We start from the raw sequence: 23,701 nt of genomic DNA on the forward strand, positions 1-23,701 counted from the left end.
GCGTGTGCAATTTCTCCCAAAGGCACCTGATAAAACAATGACCAGGCGGAAAAATGGATTTGATCCTTGTGAGAATATTAGTTCTGAGGAAATATGGTATAAGGAAAATTGTAGGATGATAAGTTTTAAGTAACCTTAAGAATAAAGAAATATTTATGATTTATCCATTTTCCACTTAAAAATGGACTCTAATGATCATTATCCAGTACATTTTATATATATATATATATATAATAATAAGAATTTTTGCATCTCCATTAAACAATTTATTGTTATTACACATATTAGTAGGTATGTATTTACGTGACATTGTATAAAATAGCTATATACAAAATGTGCTTTCATTATTATGAATAATTTGTGTTTATTTAAGCATATGGCTATTTAACCCTTTCATGTGTAGTGTCCACATTCATGGATAGTCATCTTAAGGCTGCCTTTAAGTAAATAAATGATGTAACACCTCAAAATCACCTCACACTCACTTGAGACCATAGCTGTAATTTAACATAAACCAGGATTCTGATTCCTGTTCCTCTCGAGACTATTTGACATTTTCAGTGTAGCATGTCTCTGGTATTTCTATGCAAATTTTCTGTGCAAAATCCCAAATTAAAAAAAATGTGCCAGACTCCAGCAAACACCAGCAAAAATAGCTTAAAATTTTTTAGATTCCTTTTATTTAACTTTTTAATATTAATTTTATTTTTTTTTTTATTCCAGGCATGATGTTTTATCTTATGGTATTCCTACACATGGACAATCCATTTACTTTTTAATATGAGTGAAATTTAGAAAAAGTCTTTCAATTTGAAGCAATAAAAGGCCTCTGGTCCATTATTGAATTCAGAACTCTGTTTCATTTTCATTTTTCATATATCTCTCCTTAATGATCAGCATCATATATAATCACTTTATATATTTAAATACACATTTACAGAGAATATCATTCGAATATCTTGCATGAACTAAATCACAAAACAGCAATCACATTTTCAATTTTCCTCAATTTCCATAGGATTTACTGAACTTTGTCGAAAATGCTCAGACATTGGTACAAATAACATCACCGATTAGAACAGTGCTCTACATATTAACATACACAAAAATAAATACATTAAAGGTGTACAAATAACACAATAGAAAAAGAAACAAGAATTATGTGTGTCTTTATATCATACTGATGCTTTGGTCTTCTATGCCCTTTTTCCTACAAATCCTAGCAATTAAATATTTTTCCCAAAAGATTCACTGTACAATCACATTCAGGGCTTCTGAGACCTGCAGAAAGCTGAACATGAACATGAACACTGCTCATGTAATCCTATCATGTGGTCATGTGGGGGGAAAAACAAATAAATCAGCCACTTCACTCTGGAAGAGAGACCATTAGATGTGCAAAGTGTATTACAGTAGTAGGTCTGATGAAGCTTCGGGGATTAGTAGCAAAACAGCTTCAAAATTAAAATGCATCAGCTGTCTGGGGAAATATTCATAGACGCAAATGTAGAAAATTGGAGTTAGGATCGGACCATTCCTAAAATTAATCTCTGGCTCAATGGGTGATGATTCTGAGTAATACTTTGAACATCTGTACTTGTTAAGAATGATTATAAATAATCTCAATTTATACAGATGCTACTGAGAAGTATGAAGGCCCCCTATGAGAGACAATAAGATAAGAAATGTGGTTATTGTGGCTATTTATATATAATTGCATTATATGTTATTGCTCTCGATGGCAAGTTAGCACCTTGCATGGCAGCTCTGCTCCCAGCGGTGTGTGTGTGTGTGTGTGAATGGGTGAATGAGACACAGTGTATTTTCCAGTCTTGATCCATGACTTGGATTATGATTTTTTTTTTGTAACACTTGCACCACTTTTGGTTATTTTTAGCTGACCTGCTTTCATCTAAGAAGCTAACAAGACCACACTGTGGCATTTTTTGATAGCGTTGAAAGTTATTTCCACAATGGTAAAAAACTGCTGTGGTGCCTTATGATCTCCAACCACCATCTAAAAAGTAAAATCTCTTCAGCTTGGAATTTAAAAAGTGACTGTATGCCACATTAGGGACAGAACACTTATGGTAGATTTGGACTATGCTGCTCGGTAAAAACTCTTGAGGTGATGTATTGTCAGGTTTGAATCAATACCTAAATGTTTGCTAGTAGCATTAGCTAGTTTGAATTAGTGCCTGGGCTTGTCTTGCTAAATGACAGTTGATATATAGTAGCAATATTGCAAATTGTTTCTATGTTCTATTATATAACTATTAGCCTGCTAGTCAGGCAGCCATCTTGCTAGTTGGACAAGTTAACATTACCTATATTAGCTAGCTGCTGAGTTGTCTAACTGGCTTGCTGTTAATTCAGGTTTAGCAGATAATTCAGTTCTGATGTTACTGAGCTGAACTGGCTATAACAAATAGAGGTATTCTAAAAACGCTTGAGTCCAGAGTTCCTTTGCTTGTTGGTGCATTGTCTATGAGGAAGTAAATGACTTGGGTGTTGGCATCTACAGTTTCTGACGGCCTTACGTCCTAATGAAATTGCTGTTCACAATGCTAAAAATGTCAAAATATGACATGCTAATGACACCACTTTCTGTCATGACACTGAGGAAATGTTTGGTTTTTTTAAGACTTACGTGCCATCCCAAGATAGATGATCACTAAAATAATTACTGTAAAAATAATTTAAAAACAAACAAACAAACAAAAAACCCCACGGGAATCTAATTATAGCTTGTAATAATTTCAGATTTTCAGGAAATGCTTTGAATTTTTTGTTGTTTTTTTTTTTGGTCAGAATGCTGTTCTGAAGTCTTGCGCAAAGAAAGAAAGTTCCTTACAGTCCCCTCTGAAACTACTGGAAAAGAAACACCAATTCATTTGTTATTGCTGTATGCTGAAGACCCAAATGGTTTGAGATCAGAAGATGAACACGAGAAGAGAGTTTAGAATTTCAGTTTTTATTTCCTGGTATTTAAATGTAGATGTGTTAAACAACATATAACGTAGCACATTTTGTATCAGACCACCCAATTTGTAGGTGTGCAAAAATATTGGAACATGTGACTGACAGGCATTTCTTGTTACCCAGGTGTGTCCTGGTTGATTGATTGTGTAAATAATGAATAGCTCTGAACATCTACTCTTGGTGAAGACTGCGTTTGGGGTAAAAAGGATAAGCCAACATGAAGATCAGAGAGCTGTCTATGGGAGAAAATCGAGCCATTTTAAAGCTGACAGAAGAGGGAAAATCAATCAGAGGCATTGGGCATAGCCAATTAGGAATGTCCAGAAAAAGAAAGAAACCACTGGTGTACTGAGCAACAGACACCATATGGGTCAGCCAAGGAAAACAATAGTTGATGACTCTCGTCTCATATTCGTCTTTTCATCTCAAACCCAAATGTCTTTGGTGTATAGCAAAAACAAGTTCATTGGCCTTGCCATTCCGATAGTTTCAGAAGGGGACTGTATATACAGTGCTGTCCATTAATATTGTCACCCTTGGTAAATATGAGCCAAGAAGGCTGTTAAAAATTGTCTTTATTGTTTAACCTTGTGATATTTTGTTAAAAAAATTCACAAAAATATTCTGCTCTCATGGATATCAAACAATTGCAAATCAAAAAACCTCTTTGTTAAATATAGGTGTGCAACAGTTATTGGCGCCCTTTTAGTCAATACTTTGTGCTACCTCCCTTTGCCAAGATATCAGCTCTGAATCTTCTCCTATAATGCCTGATGAGGTTGGAGAATACATGGCAAGGGATCTGAGACCATTAATTGCTCATATTTACCAAGGTTGCCAATATTAGTGGAGGGCACTGTATATCGTGTGTACATGACTGTAATAGTTTTCCCCATTATGGCCTGCATCACTGTTTTGGTCTGTGACCTGTAATTCATGATGTTGCTCGGTTCAGAAATGACACTAAAACTCAGAACATCCCAGTGAGGTGTTCATCATTCTTCAGCTCTGTGTGTGTGTGCGCGTACAAATCTAACCTATAAATAATATCATTACTTTATGTTGACAGACAAATGTCCACATGCTGACTGCTCGTGCATGTGTGTGTGCGCATGAGGCTCCAGTTTGGCTGTGCCTCAAATAGATAAAGGCCATGCATTCATAACCTCTCTGTCTCTCTCCAGAGGACTTAGCTGGGTTTCTATTGATAGCAATGAACACAGTTCCAGAGAAGCCATCCAAAATACCAGTATGTTATGCGCCTATGTGAAAATGAAGTCTCACCTCCGAGATGGAGGCCAAAACATAAGTGCATTCATTGGGATATGCACATACAGATGTGTCTGTCAATCCATTTGGCTTTTCGATTCTGTGTGTGTTGTTGCTGGATTGGGGTACGGCTCATCCTCTAGTAGAGCTGGGAAAGGCCCAGAGCTGAACAAACCAGGAGAAGAGTGAAGCTGATCATGACTACAGTGCTGCCAGAGCGGTGCACAGTACGGCCCTTGTATGGTTGCACTGGTCTGAAGGTTTTTATCATGGGCTTACCATCGGTGAACTTCAAGGAGGAGAATGCTGAGAGCTGTGCCATGAGAAACACATACATAGCATGTTAAAATCACTATACAGTTTGATATCTCATTATCCTTACCAAATATACTAGTGGGTATTAGTACCTTTAATATAAGCATCTCACCTGCTCTTTGCTCAGTGGGATGGGATGTTCAAATACAGTCCATACCACTGCCTCAGTGCAGGAAGGGGTGGTCAGAGAGCCTTCATAACGATAATACTTGGTCATGTTCTCCTCACTGGATATTAGACTGCTCAGGGAGATAGCATTGAGCGTTGTATTTGTATCTAGGGCAAAAAAAAAACTATGCATGTCAGCTCTTATATTCATGTAAAATACAGGGATGTTTTTCTATGATAGTGATGAAGTGCATTTTATAGATATCACTTTACCATAAGCAGTATATTTATACTTAACTAATGCTTTCATAATGATGAATTAATACATGCACTAATGCTTCATTTGACTAAAGCTAGTAACTCAGACTCCGACAAGGAAAAATGAAGAAAACGCCGCCCTTAGCTTGGAATTCTTAAACCGGAAAGTCAAGAAGGTCTCCTCAACCCAGAGTTCAGCATATGACATCATGCAAATATAATAGTCAATAAAAATACCACTTCACTATTTTAAATGCCTTTATAGTAGTATTTACTTTAGCTCAATCAACACAGAGACATTAGTTGGTTTAATCTATAAAATTGAACATACAGTTCACTGTTTTGTGAAAATTAACACATCATGATCAATAATGTTAACTAGGTTCTTGCTAGCAAAACATATGCTTTCATGGAGATGTTCATGTTTTTTCCCCCACTTTGTAGCACAAACGTGCCAATATCGTGTCCAGACTAATCACCCTTATCACATCAGGAACTAATGAAACATGTACGTTAACAGCCGTTGAGTCATAGATGATTATTAATACTGATGATTATTAATACTGCATGATTTGCAGTATTAATAATAAGCCTTTACATTATGAACATTCTTTGGGCTAACCTACATTGTGTACAAAATGCAATGTAAATGATTTTTATTACTTCACTGCATAATTCATGATATTAATTAACAGAATGAGATAAAACTTAACTATTAACATTATTAATGGCTATTGTACCCTGTACATTATTAAGCCTTTTTTTTTTTTTTAGGTATTTGATGTTTTATAATGCACACTGTTATTCTGAATGACAATTCTGAATTTATTGTTTTTTTTTCTTTATATAAACACAGTTATAAGACTACACAGAAGAGACATGATATTATTTATAATTAATTGTATAAATTGTACAATATTTTACATACAAAAAAAGACTCTCATTGACATATTTCCAGAATATATAAATATACATTACTCACCAGGATGTTCCACTTTTGTTAAAGCTTGTATGAGTATGTCATACTTTCTGTTTGCACTCCTTGATTCCTGCCAGGAATAAATATAGTATACTGATTTTTAATCTTTGCACACAGGCTGCGCAATTGAAGAATTAAGTGTACTATGACAGACAGCCAAATAATCCTGCGATACTTTGGGGCAACTTGCACACCAAAATATTGTCCAAAAATGTTGTTCTGTGGCAGTCCTTTTTTAATTTTACTAAAAAATTCAAACCCCTTTCAATTTCTGATTTTTGTCCTTGTAGTTAGTGCGTTGTTTTCTTAAATCAAGTACCAACATTTCCAACAGCAACTTGCTGTATTGATGGAAATAATGTCCGCAGCAGGTCAACTTTAAGCAACCGAATAATAAAATTCACCCACCCGACTTTAAAAAAAAAAAAAATCAGGTGGATTCCATAATGACATTTTGTTGTGCAAAGCCTTTAAGACTGCTAATGTTATATGATATTCTGACTGATATTATGAAAAAAACATTTAACAGTGGCACCTCATAAAAGAATCCCAGCACCGCCACTCCAGTTGGGTCCTTCAGAGCTTCTTCCAATGATTTAAAATCCTGCCTCATATGAACAATATGCATCTAATGAGAGAGAGAGAGAGAGAGAGAGAGAGAGAGAGAGAGAGAGTAATTAAATAATTTTTTATTTTTTTTTTATTTTTTTTTAACGTAGTAGTAATATTATGTAGAGTTAAAATCTCTTAAAAACTACATTAGCTAATGTAGCCTAATAATCAGACTGATAGCACAATCAGAATAAAAAACCTTCAGGTACACTTATAAATTGGTATGACTTGATTGATGTCAATCTAAATTAAATTATTAGCCCATTAAAATGATAATCTGCTTTAAAAAATGTTAAAAGTAAAAAAAAAAAACAACAATAATATTTTAATCCGAATCCCATTACTTCTACAAGTGGATTTGGATGCACATTCAATGCATAATCACCAACATGTGAGAAAACTGTATTGAAAACTAATATTTCATCATGGATAATACAAATCTTCCTTCCCATTTATATTGTATTTTGCTTTTTAAAACCCCATTTTCTCCCAGATTGCTCATTTACCAATTCCCCTGTCACACAACAATATGTTTTTGTTTGTTTGTTTGTTAAATAGGAACATTTAGCTAAGATTGACCTTCTTGGCTTTGCTAACATCCTGCTTTAACATTGTCTGCTTGTTACACTGACAAGACTTCTGGTTGTTATGGTAACACCCCTTGTAATTCTGTTTAAATTACATATACATGTAAACTGACGTTTTTGACAGAATCTGATTGTTCTGTGATGTTGATACTGTACGTCTCCGTGTAAGTGTGTGTATAAGGGGATCATACCTCCATGGGGTACTGCTCTCCATCGATAGTGTGTTCAGACCCGGGGCCTCCTTGTTGTCCCCAGTGGAAGTGAAACTGCACGGCTTTGTAAGTGGCTCCGAGGTCCCCCCCACTCACATTGGCCTGATGTGACACAGATACCTTCACTACAGAAGAAAAGAAACTGAAACAACATCTGTCTCTGAGCAGTGTCCCTTATGTCTTTGAGTCAGTGAGTGAATGCAGTTCAGGTGGAGGATGCTGATTCAATTCACTGACGATTTTTGGAATCAAATTATGCATTAGCAGCAGTAGTCAGCTAAGTTAGAGGACAAATCCTCCTCCAGCGTGTAGCCTTGAGTCTCCCACAGAGCCTCCTGAGTGCTGTTGCCTGCATGCTATGAATGCTATGGCATTTTATTCACTTATCTGAGGAGATAATAACTTTGGAACTTTGTCTTTCAATGTTTGCAGCTTCAGATCAAGTTTTAAGATCATGTGCAGCCTTATTGAAGGCTGTAGGTGTAACACAGGAGAAAAGAGAAGTGACTGTTTTTAATTTCAATGTTATTTTTAGGTTTATATTAATGCGCTCATTGTAATACATTATCAATGATATCCTAAAACATTTGACTATGAAAATTGATTTCATATACACTTTCATGAAGAAATCTTTACATCAAACAGTGCTTGGAACCCTACTTGCTAACCCTATCTTCTATACCTTTTCAGGGTCAGAGCCTATCCCAGGGAGCATAGGGCACAAGACGGGGTACACCCTGGACAGGGTGCACAATCACATACAAATTCACACACCCATTCATACAATACGGACACTCTGGACATGCCAATCAGCCTACCATGCATGTCTTTGGACTGGCCACCGTGTGCCATGCTGAATTGACTAAATGCATGAAATAGCTACTTAAACTTGCTGTTTATTATTTTCAAACAGAGTGCATAACATGCCTTTTTTAAAGACTGGGGTCTCCTACTCGCTCCTGGAAATCAACCCTCCTGTAGAATGTAGACCCAACCCAAATCAAACACACCTGAAATGCGGATCCTGATTATTCCTATGAGTGTTATTTGATGAATGACTCGCTCTCTCTCGCTCTTGCTCGCTCTCTCTCTCTCTCTCTCTCTCATATATATATATATACTTATATATATATATATATATATATATATATATACTTGAAATTCGAAGGATCAGTCTGCGGGTCAAGACTGTTCATCAACACTGTAAGTTTAGACCTATTAGATGTACTGCAGTTACTGAATAACATGTTTTAAGATGAAAAAAATGTAGTTGAATTTCAGTGTCTGAGCGATGATGCATGCTTATAAAATTGATCACAACCAAGGCCAGAAAACATGATCTTGAATCATCTTGTCAGATGTCAAATGAAACAAAACCGGTTTGCTCTGTTTTGAGCCAATGGGATAAGCAGAGGAGACAATAGGGACCATGCTATACATGTTGGTCTAAAGTCCACCAGACATCAGCACAGAGGTGTTTTTATTGCTGGGCTGATAGTGTGAAGAAGAAAGCGGGGTGGGTTGTAGGAGTGTTGTCAGGAAGAAAGATTAGAACACAGCAGCAAGCCTCAATTCTGTCACTCTGCATTGACCTTTTTTCTGGAGAACTGCCAGCGCGTCATCTTTTGAACAGATGTACAAAGACACTTTGGTCATAGAGCCTTTTAAAAGATGATAGCTCATTTGTGCTATTTATTCCACGTATTTATCATTATTTCATTTCCCTTTCGTTTTCTTTTTTTAAATTGGACTTCCACACTGTTTACTCATCAGAAAACTTTAGAATAAACCTGATGAGGTCGTTTTAAATCTGAAAGAATCCACATGAGGTGAAGTGATCAAGGACAGCCAAGAAGGCTCGATAACATTAGGAAAGCTTTGTACCTTCAAGAAACTGCACTTTTTTGTGTTTTCCAAACATTTGTACATAAATAATATGGTTATATCAGCTCTATTACAATTACTATTGTAATTTAGTAATAAAATGCTTAATGTTGCAATAAAAGGTGTATTTCCTTTCATTGCAACATTAGTATTGTAATATCAGTGTAGGTCAGTGGTGGCTGGTCGTGATGTTAGATCGTAGGGTAACATCTAATCTATCAATAGCTCCCAATAAAACTATTAGAGTTGAGCAGTCCTTTATATATATTACAAGGTCTCAACTGTGTTATAAAATAATAAAAATGATTATAAATCATAATGTGACGCAATTATTACAGACGCAGACACACACACTAAAAGGTAGATCTCCATTCATTATCTTTAATCTAATCTAAATTTTTGTGCTAAGTGTACTGTAGGTGTAATGCTCTACTGGGTTTATGCAATGTTCCTCTGAATACCAAATATGGTGAACAAAAAAATAGATTTCATTTAAGGATTGATTCGACAATGTGTGCTTAGTCTATCTTCTTTTTGCTTCCCCTCCTAAGGCATTTTTTGGGGAAAAAAGTCCAAACTCTTTAGAGATGGTTTTGTAACTTTTCCAGCCTGATCCAGCGTCAACAACTCTTTTTCTGTGGACCTCAGAAATCTCCTCTGTTCGTACCCTGATACATTTCCACAAACACGTGTTGTGAAGATCAGACTTTGATAGATCACTGTTCTTTAAATAAAACAGGGCGCTCAGTCACACCTGATTGTCCTCCCACTGATTGGAAACACCTGACTCTAATTTCACCTTCAAATGAATTGCTAATCTTAGAGGTTCACATACTTTTTGCCACTCACAGATATTTAATATTGGATCATTTTCCTCAATAAATAAATGACCAAGTATAATATTTTTGTCTCATTTGTCTATACCAGCCATTTCTGTTGTACTGTTTCTCAAAATCCTTTCCATGAATTTGGACAGATTTTTGCCAGGTTTATGTGCTTGATTAACCCCTTACCAGAGTGTCCGTTGTTTTTCAGGATGCCATTGAAGACCTCTTGGTAGCCTCTGAATATGAGCGGAGTGAGTTTGTGGTCCAGCTTGGTTTTCCTGGTCACTATGTTGATAGGTGACTGTCTGTTCTTCATGCAGTCTTCATGCAGCTCATGCCAAGAATCTGGTCCTGTAGAGAACACGATGGAAACATAATGACCTTTATGTGTGCACTAGTGTTGCGACCATAATAATGACTTATTTAAAAAATCATCTATTATTTCTCTCTGAAACTCTGCAAGCAAAATTGCTCAGTTATGCAGCACAGAGATGATGACCTTACCTTTGCAGGATGAATCACAGGCCACCTGGGACTGGTAGCACCAATTTGCTGAAAGAGAGACACATGATGCATATTAGTACTTTGAAAGGAAGTGGATAATTGTGAACTTTCGGTGTAATGAAAGCAATTTGAAACTCTGTACCACATATATGTCTAAATGTACCATCAGTTATATATATATATATATATATATATATATATATATATATAAGTTCGTAGATTTGACCTCATGGATTTCTATACTGTAATGTCGTGTGTACAACACAGTGTTCCCATATATTCGTCATTTCTATTCTCAGTTATAAAAATGTCCCAAATACACAGGTTACAAGACACATCCTAGTCTCTAGTATCACACCTAGTATCTGTCAGATTCTCAGGGTTTCTTATTGAATTTATTAATACTTCAGAATATAATGGTTTGTTGTCTGCCTTATAGATATCCAATTTTTTAAAATGTCATTAAAGATCTTGTAATGTAATCGTATCTTGTAATGGGACAGTGGTAGCTCAGTGGTTAAGACATTGGCCTACTGATTTGAAGGTTGTGAGTTTAAATCCTAGCACTGCCAAGCTGCTGGTGCTGGGCCATCGTGCAAGGCCCTTAACCCTCAACTGCTCAGTTGTATAAATTAGATCAAATGTAAGTTGCTCTGGATAAGGTCATCTGCCAAAAATGCTGTAATGTTTTCTTGTGTGTCAATACATAGTAATCATATAATTTTGAAGACATATTAGACAAACCTGCTTGCTATACAAAGCATCTAGCAAGATTAATTAGATTAGAAAAATCTAATCTAATCACACTGCTTCATCTGGCGTGCTCTGGATACATGACCATCAGCTTTCGAAATGACTTAAAACGGAGGACATGAGGCCAGTTCAAGCAGACATGAGCATTTTCTGAGCATTGCACACCAGCAGTGATACTGTTTGCGTATGATATTCATACAGTATATTTAGACATGCAGTGTGCCAGTCCCAGGGTCCTATGCACAGTTCTGTTAAGCTAGCTAAGATCACTTTATCTCACAATCATAGCCTTGCTGTGACGATATGAGACATAACAGATTGTGATTGGTTATTGAACCATCCGGGGTTGCTAGGTTACTAGGTTAGGTTCTTGCTGTGTGTGTAGTGAGCGGAGTGAGACGTATCACTCGTGAGATCGACAGTAAAAGTTAACGGTGAGTTTACTCGACTGTTCAGTCGAGTGTGTTAAGCTAGCTTTTACTCTTCGTTGCAATACTGAAGTACAGTCAGTACAACTAAACTAAACAGCAACCAGAAAGTGAGCCAGAATGCTTTAAAATATTTTTGAGACACTCACAGAAACTTTACTATACATGACTGGCAGGGCTGTTAAAGTAGCTATTCTGTTTTTCTGTCTAGCCATCAGATTTTAACTTTTGGTTTATGAATATAGCCCCTGTCTGTCACAATCTTCAGACATTTATTAGACCTATATCATATAAATAGCTTTTCAAGTTATGATGGGGCTCAACTTGCGTAGGATGTATATAGGGAAGCATCATCACTAATAGGGCACTGGGAAATATAATCTGGCTGACTGCTGTATGACTAGTGCAACACCACTACTGTACCACTTACTCGAACACTCTCTGTTCTCTGTCCAACACTACTGTTCTATTGTGCACTCATTTCTGTTTTTTGTTTGTTTGTTTTTTTGGATTTTTCCCTGATATTCTTCCTAATTTAGTCTTAGCCAATTCCTGCCCACCAGTCAGGTCTCCACTATCATACAGCATCTAACAACCAGGGAGGGTGAAGGCTAACACGTGCTTCATCCGAAACATGAAGCCAGTCACTGTATCGTTTCAAAATGCTGCTACTTCGAAGGGCAGCGTAACAGACTTGAAGGAAAACACTATTCGCTCCCTTCCACATGCATGAGCTCATAAACACCTGTGATTGACCACCCCTCCCAACAAGAGAACACGGCCAGTTTTGCTTTCTTAGACTCACGGATGACTATGGCATCGCCAGGATTCAAACTCATGATCTCTGGATAATAGGGTGACCTTTTCTGTCGCACCATTTGGACACCCCTGTGTGCTAATTTCTGATCAATTTGTGATCAGCCTTGCCTCGTGCACGTGTCAGCATGTGTTACAACAGTCAGCTTCTTTAACAGCTAGATGCTTGGATTATATTTTGCCTCATTTTTGAAAAAGGTATCCTGAGTCTACAAGATGCATAGATTTACACTAAAATGTTTCAATCCATGTCATTCTTAACTGATGTTAAAAATACCCTAAGATGGACCTAGGGTAAGATGCATTTTTTTGTCAAGGGAAAAAGTATGTAGTCAAAACTGTTGTTTTTTTGTTGTTGTTTTTTTTAAATGATCAAACTAGCTCAGCTTTGTCATTTAAATTGACTGACACACATGCATGTGTTATATTATGTATCATCATGGGAGGATGACCTGTAATTCTAACCTGTAATGAAAATGATACGCCATATATTCAGTCACTTTATATTGTAGGTTACATTATTCAGTCTGGGAACTAGAGCCTTGTGAAAGTGTTCCAAGACGAGACAAAATTATTCATTCATTCATCTTCGGTAAGCACGTTATCCTTTATCACGGTCACAGTGGATCTGGAGACTATCCCAGGAACACTGGGTGCAAGGCATACAGCATGGATGGGATTCATCGCAGTGACCTAATTATTATATTTAGATTATTATATTATATTATTATTATTATTATTTTGACCAATTATTAAAATCACTGGTTCTCAAAGTGGCATCTGGAGACTCACAGGGGTCTGTGAAGCAGAGGGTCTCTAATTTTATAATTTAGTTAAAACAATGGAAATCACAACCCACCATTATCACTTTATTATTGAATTATTAAAGATTATAAATGCATTTACTCCCAACCTCAATAACACAAATGCAAGTCGAGCTATAAGTAATGTCAGCTTGGACCTAATGTGTCGTGTCTGTGGAAGGTTCACGAATATAAAGTTCTATGGCTCTAATAAATCCATAAAATATAATTTTACAGATATAAAGATAAAATGCAGATATTTAACATAAATTCTACAGTTAAAGAGGTTCCTGGCTACAAAATGTCATTCCAAATGAAATTTTATATTAATGTTTTATATTAGAATATTATTATAGGCTCATGTTAGGGAAATAAATTGTCACATTTTGTAGCCTATTACACTTCTTTCCAAATTCAGTTCCATACTCAGTACTGATGTTCCTCTTGTGTCTGTAATGAACATGTAGAACAAGCAGACACTCGGTATTGTGTCTCTCTACAGCCATGCATCTCATTTTGATCTTTTGAGCATTGCAGAACAAAAGAAAGGTCAACAATACAGCGGACATCTCAGCCGGTTCCTGCTGTCCAGGAAAATAAACCAAATTTCTGAAAACAAGTGAAGTACTGGTCATGCTGTCTATGAGCATGTGAGCATCAGAACTGGACCGTGGAGCAATGGAAGAAGGTGGCCTGGTCTGATGAATCATGTTTTCTTTTACATTTTGTAGACGGCCGGGTGTGTGTGCGTCGCTTACCTGGGGAAGAGATGCCACCAGGATGCACTATGGGAAGAAGGCAAGCCAGCGGAGGCAGTGTGATGCTGTGGGCAATGTTCTGCTGAGAAACTTTGGGCCCTGGCATTCATGGGGATGCTATTTGACACATACTTTAACATTGTTGCAGACCAAATACACATCTTCATCTTCAACAGTATTTCCTAATGATGTTGGCATTAAGGGAACGGCACTCTCCTGGCTCAGGTCTTATTTGACTGATCGCTATCGGATTGTAGATGTAAATGGTGACATCTCTATGCATACTGAGGTAAAGTTTGGTGTTCCGCAAGGTTCTGTTTTAGGCCCACTGCTTTTTACTTTATATATGCTACCTCTAGGTCAAATCATTCGTAAACATGGAATTAGCTTCCACCGTTATGCTGATGATACACAGTTGTATGTTTCAGCAAGCCAGATGACAGACAGCAACTTAATAAAGTTGAGGAATGTGTAAAGGACATTAGACGTTGGATGCTTATTAACTTCCTCTTACTTAATTCTGACAAGACAGAAGTACTTGTACTAGGACCACATGTAGCTAGAAGTAAGCTTTCAGATTACATAGTAAGTCTAGATGGCCTTTCTGGTTCATCATGTTCAGCAGTAAAAGACCATGGCGTGATTATTGACTCCAGGCTTTCATTTGACTCTCATGTAGATAATATTACTAGGATACCCTTCTTTCATCTCAGAAATATTTCTAAGATAAGAAATATAATGTCACTCCATGATGCAGAAAAATTAATAATTAGTAAGGCATTGTAATGCCTTATTGTCTGGATGTTCCAGTAGGTGCATAAACAAACTCCAGAATGCAGCTGCAAGAGTCCTTACTAGAACCAGAAGATATGACCACATCACCCCTGTCTTATTAACACTGCATTGGTTCCTAGAAAATTTTGCATTGATTATAAAATACTACTATTGACCTATAAAGCTCTGAATGGTCTTGCGCCACAGTAGCTGAGCTAACTTTTGGTGTTTTATAATCCGCCAATCCTACTTCGATCAAAAGGTGCAATTTGTTGGTACCTCAAATAGTGAAGGCTACAGCAGGGGAAGAGCTTTGTCTTACAAAGCCCCACAGTTATGGAACAGCCTTCCAATTTGTGTTCGGGACTCAGACACAATCAGGCTGAAAACATATTTGTTCAGTCAAGTTTCTTGTAAATATTTTTTTTCTTAGGTAAAAAAGCAGATCTAGAGGGCTCACAGGCATAGAGTGTTGTGGTGAACTGGGATGTTTGGTGCTGTCGACCCCCACTTTCACGCGTTCCCAGGTTTGTTGATGGTGGAGTGGCTGGCCTCCCTATGTCCCATGCAGCCTTCATGTCTGTGTTAACTTCTGGCACTCCCTTGCCAGAGTCTTGCTGGAGACCCTGCTTGCACTCATGCGAAGTACATTAACCACTATGGGGCAATAAGCTTACCTAATAATCTCTTTCTCACTCTCTCTCTCTTCCTCTCTCTTTCTGTCGAGGTACACATGATACTCCTGAGATACTGATCCTGACCTCTTCTGCTCTCCGAACCTGCCTGATCCATCCCGATGCCCTACTTCTGGTTGGAGTTCTCATCAATTGGATGTTACATGCTGCTAGTGAGGATGGCCCAACATGGGGCAGCCTAAAGACTATTGAGATTGCTGATAAAGGTACAATTAAAAAACCATAAGATGGCTTTGGACCTCAATTCATATGAACAGTTAACAGAGTTAAGTCTCCAGCAGTGAACAGTGGAGAAGTTCAACAAAACAGACTTTATGTAAAAAGTGTAATGAATTTTCTTGGTTACAAAATTGCACTATTTGACCATGTAATATTAACACATTTATAGAAGGGATTTACTTATAATTGCATTATCCGTTGGGTTCCTTTTTGAGTCTGGTTCCTCTCATTAGGGATAAATTCATACATTTAAAATCTATATCCTGAATATACATGTTTCTGTAAAGCTGCTTTGGGACAATGTCCATTGTTAAACGTGCTATACAAATAATCCTTAATTGAATTGAATTAATGACAGTGGTCTCTTTCAGCAGGATAATGTGCCCTGCCACACTGCAAAAACTGTTCAGGAATGGTTTGAAGAATATGAAAAAGAGTTGTTGTGTTGACTTGGCCTTCAAATTCCACAGATTTCAATCCAATCGCGCATCTGTGGGATGTGCTGGATAAACAAGTCCGATCCATGGAGACACCACCTCACAACTTACAGGACTTAAAAGATCTGCTGCTAATGTCTTGGTGCCAGATACCACAGCACACCTTCAGAGGTCTTGTGGAGTCCATGCCTCGATGAGTCAGAGCTGGTTCGGTAGGTGGTGTTAATGTTATGGCTGGTCGGTGTATATCCACATTTCAAAGTAGAGGAGACTTTTCCTTGTCACTAGGGTGGTATTATCAAGGGTACATCATCTGTACTATTTTGTTTATTTGTTTGTTTGTTTTATACCCAGGAAGGTTTATATGGTGTAAAGCTTTAAATGTGGCCGTATATATATATATATATATATATATATATATATATATATATATATATATATATATATATATATATATATAATGTTTAGGGCCATTTTTACCCTCCCCAGGAGTGGTCAAACAACAAAGATCACTCGAAGAGCAAGAGATGTAATAGTCCACAAGGTCACAAAGGAACCCAGGGTAATGTCTTAGCAACTAAAGGCCTCTCTCACATTAGCTAATGTCAATGTTCATGAGTCCACCATCAAGAGAACATTGAACAACAATGGTGTGCATGGCAGGGTTGCCATTGCTCTCCAAAAAGTACATTGCTGCTCTTCTGCAGTTTGCTAAAGATCATGTGGACAAGCCAGAAGGCTATTGGAAAAATGTTTTGTGGATGGATGAGACCAAAATAGAACTTTTGAGTTTAAATGAGAAGTGTTATGTTTGGAGCAAGGAAAACACTGCAATCCAGGATAAGAGCCTTATTCCATCCGTGAAACATGGTGGTGGTAGTATCATAGTTTGGGCCTGTTTTGCTGCATAAGTAATGTCAGCTTGGACCTAATGTGTCGTGTCTGTGGAAGGTTCACGAATGAGTGTTCTGTGGATTTTATTCTACAGTTAAAGAGGTTCCTGGCTACAAAATGACATTCCAAACTAAATTATATATTAATGCTTTATATTAGAATATTATTATAGGCTCACGTTAGGGACATAAATTGTCACATTTTGTAGCCTATTATACTTCTTCCCAAATTCAGTTCCATACACAGCACTGATGTTCCCTTTGTGTCTGTAATGAACACTGTAAGCAGACACTCTGTATTGTGTCTCTCTAAAGCCATGCATCTCATCAGTGCTCATTTTGATCTTTTGAGCATTGCAGAACAAAAAGAAAAGCCAACAATACAGCGGACACCTCAGCCGGTTCCTGCTGTCCAGGAAAATAAACCAAATTTCAGAGAACTGAAGATAGATGACCTTCTGCACGTCGACTGGTCATGCTGCCTGTGTGGCATGCTTAAGGAATTTTCAACACTCCTTTGGGTCACAATACAAACAGCTTGAACTTTCCCCTGCTAAAAATCTAATGTATTAGCATTTTAATCCTAATTTGTTAATACCATAATATTTAAACCCTGGTTTGTGTATGCCTTTAAAAATGATAGTACTGCAGAAACAATAGATTTGTCTGCTATAATAGCTGTATATCAATTACTTGCACTACACTCTCGGAGAGTAAAAGTGTAACAAAAGTGTATGAAACTTTTTCCTTTGTATAGCTTTATTCTCAAAACTAATTATGGGCCATTTACGTAGGCTACAGCAAATCATTTTAAAGGAAGGCTAGCCTGTCTGGTCTGATCAAACAGATGAGCTACTGTAGCAGAAATTGCTGAAAAAGTTCATGCTGGCTATGATAGAAAGGTGTCAGAACACACAGTGCAGTTTTATTTCATCATAGTTACAATTATACTTGTCATTATAAGCTTGCACAACTGCTCTGCTGTTTTGCACAAACATTCTTATCGTCCTCCACAAGTTCCTCCATTAGACACTTTTATATCATTATAATTAAGATAAACTTGACCTTGAACTACTCCACTCTATTGCAATTGCAAATAATTATGTATTGCCAGGAATATTATTTTCCTCCTTGGGTTCTTGCACAAGCCACAGACCAGTCAGTAGGCCCATGCTGACCCCTGTCCACCATAGAAAGCGTCTACAATCTGCATGAGGGCATCTGAACTGCACCATGAAGCAATGGAAGAAAGTGGTCTGGTCTGATTACTCATGAGGTACATGTCAAAGAGTTTAGGGTGTTGACTTGGACCCCCATATTCTCCATATCTCAATCTGATGAGATCTGAGAGTTCCTGTGAGATGTGCTGGACAAACAAGTCCGATCCACGGATGCCCCTCCTCGCAACCTGACCTTGAGCTAAACTCTATTGCAACGATAATGATTTGTTGCCAGAATATTACGTTCTTCCTCTGGCTTTTGCACATGTCGCTTTCTCAGTACATTACTGAAAAACACAGCACAGCAGTTACCATACAACTGCTAATTTTCTTCTTATTGTATTTGGAACATGAATATGAGTCTCTGTATGTACAAGTTGACTGTTTAATTTGAAGTGGTGTGCTTGGACCAAACACCAAGATGAATTCCTAGTACATTTTAAAAGTGCCTGTCAAATAAGGTGAGACCTGAATCCTGAGAAAGGTGACATGAGTGAGTGACAAGCAAAGATACCGTTTAGATTATTTTTGAGAGTGTACTCAGCTGTACCTTCCATGGTACACACCTTGTTACCTCACCTACCTTTTGTCTCTTAGAGGACCTAGAGGACACAATGTACCATAACTCATTTAAGGTCACAGATAACATCACATTGAAGGACATTAGAAGAACCTCCGAGGTTTGATCATTGTACAACTTGTTGTACAGCTTGTTGTAAATTAATGATCTATGAAGGAAGAAAGGAACATGAACGTCGGTCGGTCACCACCGACATCGCCACATCACACCCGCAAACATCAAGCAACGAGCAGGTATTACCTCAACTGCTTTTGTAACGTGTCACCCCAGACTGACACAGAAATGAGCTCAGCACTTCGCCGGCCTGCTAAGGACACAGATCATCCCTGAAACGGATGACGCAAAGACACGGTGTCTGGCCCCGTTTTTCGTTACAATTTGGAAACCCATGGTCACACCGCTATGAAAATTGGATGAGCAATTTGCGGATGTGCAGATTGCACAGGTCCTGGCCAAGCAAGCCGCGCTGTTTACGCTGTGTGAAGCTCAGTGCTCACTTTATAGAAAGACAAATGGTCCATAAAACGCGCAGGACGCAAATGGTTGATTTGTGTGCCTCAAGCTGGGCGCAAATTGCGCATTAGGCACGTCTGACCTGACCAGAAAGTCATCACAAAGACATTATACAACAAAGTAATAGCTACTTAAACAAGCAATTAGAGCATCTAAATTTATGTGACCGATAATCATCATTTATCTGAGAAGCTCCATTACTTTGCTCTCCTTCTATGAATAAAGGTACCAAACTGCCAAAATGTACTTTTCTTTGTCATTATGGTGTATACTACAAACTACAGACTACATGGCCAAAAGTATTTGGACACCGGACTGTCACACCCACATGTAAACCTTCTCTAAACTAATGCCAAAATTTAGAAGCACACAATTGCATAGGATGTCTTTTTAATGCTGTAGCATTACAGTTTTCCTTCACTGGAACTAAGAGGCCTAAATGTGTTTCAGCACAACAGTGCACCTGTGCACAACGCAAGCTCCACGAAGACATGGTTTGCTAAGGTTTAAGTGGAAGAACTCAAGTGGCCTGCACAGACCCCTGACCTCACTGATGCTCCCGTGAGCATAATTGAATGGGTAATTCCCCACAATCACACTCCAAAATCTAGAAGAAAGTCTTCCCAGAAGAGTGGAGGTTATTATAAGGGCGACGAAATCTATAATGGAACAAGTGTGATGGTCAGGTGTCCGCAAACTTTTGGCCATGTATTGTATCTTTTACCTGGGAAAGTACATCTGGTGTATCCTCAGTAACAAGGAATATTCCAGGTTAGTAGCTTGATTTCTGAGAGTGTAGATGTCATTTTAATGGTGTTTCTGTAGTACAGATCACAATCAGCCACTAATAAAGATGATTTTAACTAAGTTGTTGTAATTATCACCTCAATTGACTGATCACGGAATTGAATGGTTTCAATACAAACCTCAGTGCCTTAAAAACATTGTACTGCAGTTTTAAAAATGTAAACATAGGTGATGTGAATCATTATAAGGTGACATTAAATTTGTCACGTGACTCAGGATGTTACAAAGAGGCTAAAGCTGTTTTAATAGATGTATAGTATGGTTATAAAAGGTCATAAAGGGACTGTATGACTGACAACCTTAATAGACATGTAGCTACCGTATTACTTTGTCTTACACCACAGGCTCCCTATCCCTGGTCCTGCATATTTGAGCGTTTTCCTTCTCTAACACACCCAGTTCACCTCAGGACTCTGCTCACTCACTCATTCACTGCGTTTACATGGACAACAATAATCCACTATTAACCCGATTAAGACAATACTCTAATTAAGAAACTACCATGTAAACAGCAATTTTTAATTACCTTAATCTAATTAAGGTCATAATCGAAGTAAGCACTAATCGAATTAAGACAGGTGGAGTACTCCTGTTTTAGTCGCATTATGGACGTGTATTACAGACATGTAAACACCTTAATCACACTATTAACGTCGTGTGAGAGTTTTCACCGCATTTTGCGAAGGGACACGATCACACACGGCAGTTTTATGTTTTACGGCGAACAAGAGAGCACGGCTGCGTCCCAAACCGCATACTTGCCTACTATAGGCCTTTAGTGGGGAAAAATACATGTGTCTCGGCTACTATATAGACAGTAAGTACACGGTTTGGGATGCAGCCCAAGTCTTCAAGCGGTTGTCTATTTGCACGTATAGCATGACAAATAATCAACTGCACTTAAAGCGTTAAAAAAATTAAAAATTAAATAAAAACACCCCAAACTGTATAAGGTACCATAACGAAGACGAACTGTATGTTGATATGTGAAATTCTGGAGGGACGTCGGATGGCGTGGCATGGTGATGTAATGACGCGGGCTGTTAATCTAATTATGTTCTATAACGTAAAACGGGTACATGACAGGAGTATTCTAAAAGCGACTCATGTAAACACCTTAATCACAATATTATCTTACTCAGAATAAGGTCAATAATTAGATTACTGCTGTCCATGTAAACGTAGTCACTGTTATTAAACGTAATTCGAATTTTGGGAGCGTTTCGGACGTTTTGGCTTTCCACAGAGTTTGGGTTGAAACAGTGCGCGCAGGTGCAGCGGAGGCGTTCAGAGATGTTCCTCCTGCGGTCACAGATGCTGCGCAATGCGGCGACGCGTCCTGCTTTTTCTGCTACACTTTCTAACTCAGGAAGGTTTTCTCTCAGACCATTAATCAGTTATGTCCGTGTCCGTGATCGGTGACTGATGAGAGAATATGCAGGACAGAAGGAGCGGGATGTTTCCTGATGGACGGTGGCAGGTGTGTCCGACCTTTTCCGCGCTCATAAGAACATTACGTGTGAACTTATTCAAAGGCCACGAATAGCAATGAACTCGTGGAAATGTTTGTTTTCACACATGCGCTTTCCTAGCCTACTGTGTGAAGGTTAATAATAAACCACAAGTGTCTTTCCAGTCTATCTACAGAGTAGAGATATCAATAAGAGGCATAAGCTACATCTGTAAGAAAATAATAATAATAATAATAATAAGAAGAAGAAGAAGCAGAAGCAGAAGAAGAAGAAGAATGTTTGCAGATATAGCCTACCAGTCGTCAATTCAATCACCTGACATGAAAGCAGTTAATTAGTTATTTTCTAATGGTTTAAAGTGCAACTTCAACTAAAATCAAACTATAACCTGCTCTAAAAATGCAGGAAGACTGAATATATCCTGGATAATGAATAGACTCACCTGCACCGGTGCACGTGCTCCAAACCGATGCGAGGAGGAGAAGACGCCAAATAAGCACGCGCATTGTGGAGCTTCAGCAGACGCACCAACACACAATGGGACCTTTGATGGGTTTTTTGTTGTTGTTGTTGTTGTTGGGTTTTTTTCTCTCTTTTTGATCGTGATGGGTTTTCAGGAGTGTCGTGCCTATTTATTAGCCGTGTGTGTCCGGTGGCACCTCCCTCCAGTAAACACGCAGGCGGAGAGCGTGGCTGCTGATCGATGCGCTCATATCACGCACCTTCCTCACATTCTGCTGTGTGTGTGTGTGCGAGCGCGCGCGCTCTGTGATGGAGAAAGAATAAATTGAAGGTGGTTTCGGTTAACGGAGACCTACAGGAAGGTGAGGGTGACCGCAGACGCGCACGCGACCTGTGAGGGAATGTGCACCTGCACGGTGTGACGCTTCAGTGGAGCGCGTCAAGGGATGCGCGCGCGCACAAACGCATACACGCGCCTTTCTCGTACGTTCCGATTACACTGCATCATTGCGTTAAGGTACATCAAAAATGTATTAGTTTCCAATTACGCGTTGCACCCCGTCTTGCCGCACTGCGCGTGTAATTCTGTGGCGTGTATTGGGGGTTTATTCGTACTGTATTTATACAGTATGGACATTTAGCTAAACTCACACACACTCATCATGCTACAGATCAGTAACTACCCAAACTAACACTTCATCCTGTCCACAGAGGAAGAAACTTATATCTTGGTAATAGAAACTAATATTTGTACCGGACATGCGCACCAATGCTAAGCTGTTAACCCAGAAAACAAAGTAGAAAGTATTAAAACTTCCAGGAAGACGTTAAAAAAAAATCACTAGTTTTCCTCCATTCTAGGTGAGCTTGTGATGACTGATGAAACATTTGAACATTTGGATCTTTGTACTAAAGTGCTTCATTCTGATTTTGTAGGAAGCCTACACAGATATAAGAAATGGTTGATATATTCCACCGGTGGAAATGCAAAAAAAGGTGTTAGAACGGTATTTGGCTTATTTATTATAATAAAAGGTGCCTCGCAGCATCAGGGTTGGGGGTTCGAATCCGGTCTCCACCCTGTGCGCGCGGAGTTTGCATTTTCTCCGTGTTCTTGGCGGGGGGCGGGGGGGGGGGGGTTTGGGGTTCCTCCGGTTTCCTCCCCCAGTCCAAAGACATGCGTTGTAGGCTGACTGGTATTTCCAAATTGTCTGTAGTGTGTGAATGGGTGTGTGAGTGTGTGTGCGATTATGCCCTGCGATGAGTGGGAACCGCGTCCAGGATGTCCCCTGCCTCGTGCCCCGAGTCCCTTGCAACCCTGTGTAGGGTAAATGGTACAGAAAATGGATGACTGGAATAAGATTACCTAATGATGAATAATTCTACAACCAGAATCCTATTCACTTTATAGTGTACTAATATCTGGAGTTTTGCCATTCTGTAGTCATGTTTGAAAGCACAGTGGAGGATATCCAGTGGTAAATTAGGTTAGTGAGCATACTGGTTGTAGGGAATAGAGAGTAAGGCAAACTTT

At 38.4% G+C, this 23,701-nt stretch overlaps 1 protein-coding gene across 1 annotated transcript; it reads right to left on the minus strand.

Annotated features, from left to right (window-relative positions):
- Nucleotides 1-253: 253 nt before the first annotated feature.
- Nucleotides 254-22,433, minus strand: ca4a (carbonic anhydrase IV a). Its single transcript, XM_053618292.1, has 8 exons — nucleotides 22,148-22,433; nucleotides 10,538-10,585; nucleotides 10,220-10,384; nucleotides 7,302-7,447; nucleotides 6,447-6,539; nucleotides 5,915-5,981; nucleotides 4,679-4,842; nucleotides 254-4,564 (listed from the first exon to the last, which is right to left on the minus strand). Exons 1-8 carry the CDS (start codon nucleotides 22,209-22,211, stop codon nucleotides 4,391-4,393), a joined length of 921 nt encoding a protein of 306 aa, XP_053474267.1. The 5' UTR covers nucleotides 22,212-22,433; the 3' UTR covers nucleotides 254-4,390.
- Between the last annotated feature and the right edge of the window lie 1,268 nt (nucleotides 22,434-23,701).

This window comes from Ictalurus furcatus, chromosome 28 (assembly GCF_023375685.1).
Source record: "Ictalurus furcatus strain D&B chromosome 28, Billie_1.0, whole genome shotgun sequence".
Lineage (NCBI taxonomy): Eukaryota > Metazoa > Chordata > Actinopteri > Siluriformes > Ictaluridae > Ictalurus > Ictalurus furcatus.